General features: G+C 32.4%; 1 protein-coding gene across 1 annotated transcript in view; it reads left to right on the forward strand.

The window, feature by feature from the left end:
* LOC139526491 (methyltransferase-like protein 27) overlaps nucleotides 1-7,214 on the forward strand; it is a 58,799-nt gene extending 51,585 nt beyond the window's left edge. Inside the window, exons 4-6 of the mRNA XM_071321644.1 lie at nucleotides 4,253-4,388; nucleotides 5,399-5,491; nucleotides 7,036-7,214. Of these exons, the coding sequence (XP_071177745.1) occupies nucleotides 4,253-4,388; nucleotides 5,399-5,491; nucleotides 7,036-7,214 (408 nt within the window). The remainder of the gene's footprint in view (nucleotides 1-4,252; nucleotides 4,389-5,398; nucleotides 5,492-7,035) is intronic.
* Nucleotides 7,215-8,001: the final 787 nt, after the last annotated feature.

Consider the following 8,001-nt stretch of genomic DNA (forward strand, 5'->3'; position numbering starts at 1 on the left):
AATTATTCCTTATAAAAGACAATAAAAATCAATCAATGAAATTTAGCCATTATTCAAGCTCTTGTTATTTGTTGTGTTTTGTGTTTTGTGTTATTGGGATAAAAGATAACCAGAACGTCCATGGAAATCTGACAAAGACCTTTACTTACTTGAAAATCTCTAAAGGTTTGGGGATTTTCAAGATTTAAATATTGATTTACGTAAGTTGATAGTGTTTTTCCTACGTAAGTTTCTTTTTTCCTCTTCTTCTTTTTGAACAATTATAATAAGCCCGATCGTAAAGTCGTCTTGTTTTCTTAATAACGTTTAATTTCGCTCCATCTTATTTTGTACAACATGTATTCATCTGACAGTAGTGAAATCTTGTTGACCCTTAAGAAGAAGAATTACTTCATCATTGAAATTAAACAAGAAACATAATATAAAAAAGAAGATGTGGTATGATTGCCAATGAGACAACTATCCACAAAAGACCAAAATGACACAGACATTAACAACTTTAGGTCACAGTACGGCCTTCAACAATGAGCAAAGCCCATACCGCATAGTCAGCTATGAAAGACAATGAAAAACACGTTACCAAAACTGGCATTAAATTTCAAATTTACCGAACAAAAATTGATCAGTATAAACTTGTTATTTAATCTAAATTAAATTTCAGTTAAATCGTCTGATATTAGTAGTTTTGATAAAAAATAAACGAATACCAAAACTGGCATTAAATTTCAAATTTACAGAACAAAAATTGATCAGTATAAACTTGTTATTTAATCTAAATTAAATTTCAGTTAAATCGTCTGATATTAGTAGTTTTGATAAAAAATAAACGTATATTTAAACGAAAAATTTAACGGCGATAAACTAGATTTAAACCTTTTAAATAACAAATTTAAACTGCTATTATTTTTCAAATAAATAACAAGTTTAATAACCCATAAATAGGAATTAAACTTAAGAAAATAAGAAATTTTAAAAAATTATTAAATTTTCATAAACTACTAAAATAATTCTTCATAAATCAGACCTTAAATTCAAAACTAGAAATTTAATTTTTTAATAAATTTTGTAAACGTATCATTTCATGCAGTGGTTATAACATGAGCAACACGACGGGTGCCACATGTAAAGCAGGATCTGCTTACCCTTCCGGAGCACCTGATATCACCCCTAGTTTTTCGTGGGGTTCGTGTTGCTTATTCTTTAGTTTTCTATGTTGTGTCATCTGTACTATTGTTTGTCTGTTTGTCTTTTTTATTTTTAGCCATGGCGTTGTCAGTTTATTTTCAATTTACTAGTTTGACTGTCCCTCTGGTATCTTTCGTCCCTCTTTTGGCCCCTGATAGCATATGACGAAACTATGCTGATGAATTAATCACGAAAACGTACCAACATCTTATGACATTTCTTTGAGTTATAACGAAAACAGATACATACTAATATATCATAAATTGGAATGGAAACAAGCTTCAGGAAATTTGGAAATGGGGAAAAACGAACTATGTTGAAATACAGAAAACTGCAGGAACTAGGAATGTCACAAAATATTGAAACGAGTGAAAATGCAATTTTAAAGGAAGTTATGATACATGGCAATAATTGTCGGGCGAAACGCATATGTCACCCCAAATCAGATCTGTGATTAAGACTGTTAAAAACATTGATTTATCCTGAATAAAAACATAGAAAATATTGTTCTAATTTATTTATTGCAGGTGGCTATATGTGCTATTTCTGTCCCCGGGGATGCCACTGCTGAATTCAATACGTACCCTATTATGCCACAATAGAGTAGGAAACACTTTTAGTATACGCCAAAGACAGTTTGACGAGAAATTAAAAACTGCAGTTTTCATGTCCTTTCATTTTTCTTGGTTTATTTCACAACTTTAAAGTTATGTAGAACAAGGGACATCTTTACAAATAAACATAACCGACAAAAAGATTACTGTCAAACGAACACAGGTTGACGCCCCACATACAGGAATGTAACAAAATAAGTGGTTTAATTCAAACAAAAATAAATGATGAATCCAGTCAAACAATTTACTTGATACGGACCTTTGCAAGATGTTGCTTCCGTTTTGAAAGGAAGGGGTCATTACGAAAATTTTCTCTCTGTTTTGAGGTGTATTGCAGATTAAACTTTGATTGATAACATTACATTGCATCTCTTCTTGATGTAGGAAATTCCACAAACTGTAAACAGGGATTACGTTATAGTGAAGACAGTATTACTTTTTGGGTTACAGTACAACAAGTTGTTTAAAGGGAAAGGAATAAATCTTTTCAGCGGTTTTAAAGCTCTTGGATTAGTGAAAGATAAAGAGTGCATCAGTCAAAAAAGACTGTCGAATAAATTTTGCTGTCCCATCAAATCGCACGTTAGCTTCAGAATCCACTTAATATACTGTTGGAATAGAAAATCCTGGAATTTTAGATACATTATTAGATGTAAAAAGAAATAGACAAAAATATAAAAATACGGAAAGAAACTTGCTTTAGTTTTTTTTAAAACTGGTGACGTAAATTTAGGTGGATTTGAGAATTCTCCTACTCTAAAAGAGCGTCAAGAACGATTGGCATATGAACAAATAACCGCAATTAAGACACACTTAAGACCGATTCGAAGATTTAGATAGGTATAAGGCTAGGCAAGGCTTGCTACTGACTATCTCATATATGAGTAAGCGTATACACGAGCTTCGGGCATTCAACGTGAAAAGGAAGCGAGATGTCGAAATGCGTAGACGGAAATTGGCAACAAAGTTAAGTTCGCGCATGCTATAAGTTACTGGCAAACAATGTTAGTTCAAGCCAAGAACTGTGCATTATAGTTAATAGGTGGTATCGATAAATAAGGAGATATTGCATCTTGCTTGACTGGTACCCCAAACAACTATATATTCAAGGAAGTAAATCCACAGTAAAGTTAACAGACAAGAGAATTGTAAAGCTTAACAGACGGAATAGAGTTGAATGAACCGTTGCACCGAAATCAAAATATCATTACACAAAGATGTAATGCGTGGCATCAACTCCGAAATGGAAGTAAAATATTACAGGCAGTGCAATATTTAGAGCGCTTAGTCTGGACACTTTATGAGAATCATTATGATAAAAATTACAAGGGAGTTTAACAACCAATATCTGATCATGTATCCTCACTCTTCGAATATAGACCAGCTCAATAAATTAATGCCTTGAGTCCATTTGTTGGAAAATTTATGCCGGTGTATTTCACAGACCTGCTTTACAAACAGGACGGTTGTATTACTCTATCTTTCGGAGAAACATAAGCGGTAATACGTAGCGATGGGACTGGTGTCAATACCAACAATGATGAAGTTGCGTTCGTGTTCAAATGTCCGGAAAGAAGTATAAAACTGACGCATTATATGAAATTCCTGTTTATATCTCAACCCAGGTGCTCAGCCAAACATATAAGGTTGAAGAATTGGCTTTTATTTGTTACACAGCAGACAGTATCACATACATCCGTGTACATTTTGATGCCAAACTTTTGTCAAGGATCTGGCGATTTATCGCAAATGCTATGGAAGTAATGATGCAGCGAGACCAACTAGAAGGATTCCTGAATTAAATGATGGAAGACACATTTATTATTTTTCAGTTACTAGTATCCGATAAAGAAATTACGATTATCAAACAAGAAAAACGTCATCGAGTAACGATTATCATCCCGAGTTTTCAACGGCAATTTTCTAAGCGGTTAGACAATTATAGTGCATCGTTACGATTCATATATGATGTAATGGTATAGTAAATCCTTACAGCGGTGTAAATATTGACAAAAACATGCTACATTGTACCTATTTTTGCCGTCGTCATATTGGGATCGTCGTAATTCCAGTTACGATTATAATTTTAACACAAGTGTGGAAGAAACCACATTTGCCAAAGCAACATCAAAGTATACAATAAAAAATGTGGCACACTTTTAAAACGAAAAAACGCAACAGAAAAATAAGAATACGCAATAAAAGTTGAAAAAGTAAAATCACAAGATTAGAACTGAACTCCGAGGAAGGTCCCTAATCAAATGGATGACTCGAAAAGTTATTTTCTTGCATGCTGTTTTATGACCATTACGATAGACATTCAATCCAATTGCCTTTAAATATATTTTGGATTTCGTGTTTCTAAAGTTTTTAATTTAATCGTTTTAAGAAAGTGAGGGGTAGAGATTATTTCTTCTTTTTATCACAATAACTTTTCAAATATTTAATTATAGCTTCGCAAATATGGATTCAGCACAATTGATGCCCTGGAACCTTCAATTGGAATGTTAAATCTAGCACGGAAACGAAATTTGTACAGAAACTATTACAACTGTTACCTGACAAATGATGCAATACCAGATGTCAAAGGTATTAGATAAGATTCCTCTCTGCGTTAGCTCTATGAAAAATACCGTTTTCTAAACAAAATATTACTTTACTACTTTCTATTTTTAATAACAACATGTGCGTGACGTGACAACTAAAAAGCTTTCGTCAGTTGTATTTTAAACTATACTGAAGATCAGTATGGCTATATCTGTTGGTGTTGCTTGCTAGAACATTACACAATCTTTCCTAAGGTGAAAAATTTCATTATCGAATAAAACAAAAATAACAGACCATGTGGTAAATTGATTCAGTTGAGGTTTTTTTTCTTCTAGATTTGTCAATTTATAGAGGATATGAGGGATTTTCCATGTTCTCACCAATGAGCAAAAGGCTCAGTAATACATTGTTTTACATTTAGTCTAGGTTTCGACAATACACAGATTTAAGATAATACAATACAATATTTTCCTTAGGAATGATTTGTTGAAAATAGGGATTTATACTGCACTCGTTCTATTTGAGCAGTCAAAATTCGTTGACTGTATATTTCTATGTCATATACAGGCAATTAATGGCCTGATATCACTTTTCCTAGTGTATATTTAAATAGAAATTGCCGAAATTATAATTAATTATTCGTACGACCTATTCAACCTGTTCTTGTTACCAATGTATACAACGACTCCAACTTACTGTTGCAATTTGTAGAAAAAAAACCACATTTCACTTGTATATATGTTTGGTTTGCAAACTATAAATCATTTCGTTTTATGCTTATTGTTGATATTTTAGTTCATTCTCAAACAAATGCGTTCACCATCGATTGGGGGTTTCAACAGGTAATGTACATTTCATTGAGTTGTATATTTCTCCGCCTGCATGATATGAGCCTCGCATTTCCCCGTTTATAAGCCTCATCCTTTTATCGTTCAAATATGTCAAGTCAATGCACGAGTATTGTCTATGTATTATTGGTATTTCTCGATACATATATGTATAACTGTGTCGTTCTGAAATTTATGTGTAAGAGTTTTTTTTTATTATATCAGGTTGCTTTGATTGTGTTTTAACATGTGGATGTTTTGTACCAGGGCATCTCCCACCTGATTGCCTTTATGATTGTTTGCCGTTTGCGAAGAAAGGTAAATATACACATGTTAAAACCAACAGAGCATGCAAAATGTACGGAAAGCCCATAATCAAAAGGCACAATTAAAAGCTCATACATATCAAACAAATGGATAACAAATGACTTATTCTTGACTAGTTGCGGGCATTTTTTCTGTAGAAAATGATGGATTAAATGTGGTTTAAAGCTCGTTAAAACTCTTATTTGTAAGATAGTTGCATTAAAATCCATTTTTTTGACAATTCAAGTACTGTGTTTGGAGAATTAACTGCTGGAATAAATAATATTTACTGTTTTCCTGTCATATAAACTAGTCAACGCTCTTTAAAAAGCCTGTTTATCCAGACATATTGTTGATTTGTTCTCGTATGAGTACGCCATAATTGCCAACAGACGTGAAGAAAATGGTACTTAATAACAATGAATAACATTTTCTCAATAAAATTTTTTTTTTTTTTAAATATATACAGCCCATGGATTGGCTAAGACCAAAGCGTAGAAGTTGTTTGGGCTTGCGGGATGAACCAACATGCAGTCATGTACGGTTTGAAGTGCTACCGTTTAATCCTGTGAAACTTGTAGCCTGCATGCTACCATTCTCTGTATGACTAAAAACAATCGGAACAATTTTTGAGTGTCCAAGATTGTATGTAACAAAGCATACCCGGGCCCTATCCAAATGTTCAATTTACAGTAACTGTGATAGTTCTATTCCAAACCTGTATCCCAGTGGACCTTCTACACACCATGGCATCAATTGTTTATTGTTCTGGCCCGGCATATGCATAACACATTTATCACTTCACATTTAGCAATCAGGAGTCAATAAATAACATATTGATTAAATATGTATCGTAGCATATCATGTTGAATTAGAAAACTCGAACTGCAAGTAAAATGAAAACACCTTGAAAAGTAACCTTTTTTAATAGATACTTGTTCGTATATTACTTCGGTTCATATTTGCTGTAATATTTTGATTTATTGAATATATTACTATATGTAAAGATACATACGTTTGAAATACGTAAATATGTTATAATTGATAAAAAATGATAATTGTTTCAGTTAAAGGTGTTTATGAGATATCTTTTGTAAATTTAAAATAACTGACTCGTGTAATGAGTTGTTTTCAACTCTAAATGTTGTAGATTTTTAATAAAGTGTAAGATATTTGTGTTTCAATTGCGCAATGTAAATGTCATATTTGCTGTAAAAACAACTTGACCCCATGGTGCTTGTTACCGTGCATTTACGAGCATTTCTTATGGTGGATTTTTGCATTAGAGTATATGTTTGCCCATGTTTCCATGTGAACATACAAAGATTGACATATACTATAGAGACTTATGTTGTTGACGAATGCACATGGGACTAATATGATTAGTATCTTATATCAGGTATGCTGTTTAATTGTTATACCGTTACCATATCTGCGAATTTTTAGAAGAATTTAATAGTAACCAGTTCCAAGAATTTTACATCTGCATGACCATTTTTGTTTATTCTTCGTCGCAAAGCAAATAGCTGAATGAAGTGACTCGTGTTATTTTACAGATGGTAAAGTTGTAATATCCAAGAGAGCAAACTATGGTGAGCCGAAATATGAGCAGTCTCTAATATCTTTAATGGAAGAGTTAGAAGTTAATGGTAAATGGAAAAAGATATTAGAAATACCTGTTCCTAATTATTGTTATGATAACTTAGGTGTAACCTATGTATTCACTGTTTTATAAAGCAATAATGTCGTATAAAAAAATTGTTAGACATTTCATAAATAAAGAACTAACATTTTTATAATCACTGTCTCAGATTAGATGGAATGTTGGCGCCTTCAAACGAGTATAACCCCGCTACACTGTTTGTTCATGTCGAAGTCAGGATCCTGTATAAAGTTTAAATCGGTGGTTGTCGTTTGTTACTTTGTAACATATTTGTTTTTCTTCATTATTTTGTACATGAATTAGGCCCTTAGTTTTCTCGTTCGAATTGTTTTACATTGGTCACTTTGAGGCCTGTTATGTCTGACTATGCAGTGACGAATTTGTTCATCGTACGGTGATCTATATTTCTGAAATTTTGTGTAATTTTGTCTCCTCTAGAAAGTTGTGTTATTGGTTATCATACCACACCTTCTTAATTTCATATTTACATTACTTGCTACTATAATAATGAAAACAAGTGGTTCTTTTTTCTCAAGCATTGTTTTACGATTCAATTAAAAAACAGACTTTAATCAGAGTTGTCTTGAATAGAACCAAAATATTGCCTTGCAATAAGCCACCTTTATTGCAATGTTTTATAGATAATATTATTCACCAATTATTTTGCATCAAGATATAAAGCTATTAGTATCATTCGATATTAACGACATGTTAAGTATTCGGTAACTGTTATGATTGGCTGCATCATGATGTGCATAAGTTCTATTGGCTTAAATGAAATATAAAATCGGAAACATGTCCCGAACAGAAAAAAAATTCAGACATGGAAGAGAAAAAAACCACTGAATTACAGTACGGT

Source organism: Mytilus edulis, chromosome 6 (genome assembly GCF_963676685.1).
Source record: "Mytilus edulis chromosome 6, xbMytEdul2.2, whole genome shotgun sequence".
NCBI lineage: Eukaryota > Metazoa > Mollusca > Bivalvia > Mytilida > Mytilidae > Mytilus > Mytilus edulis.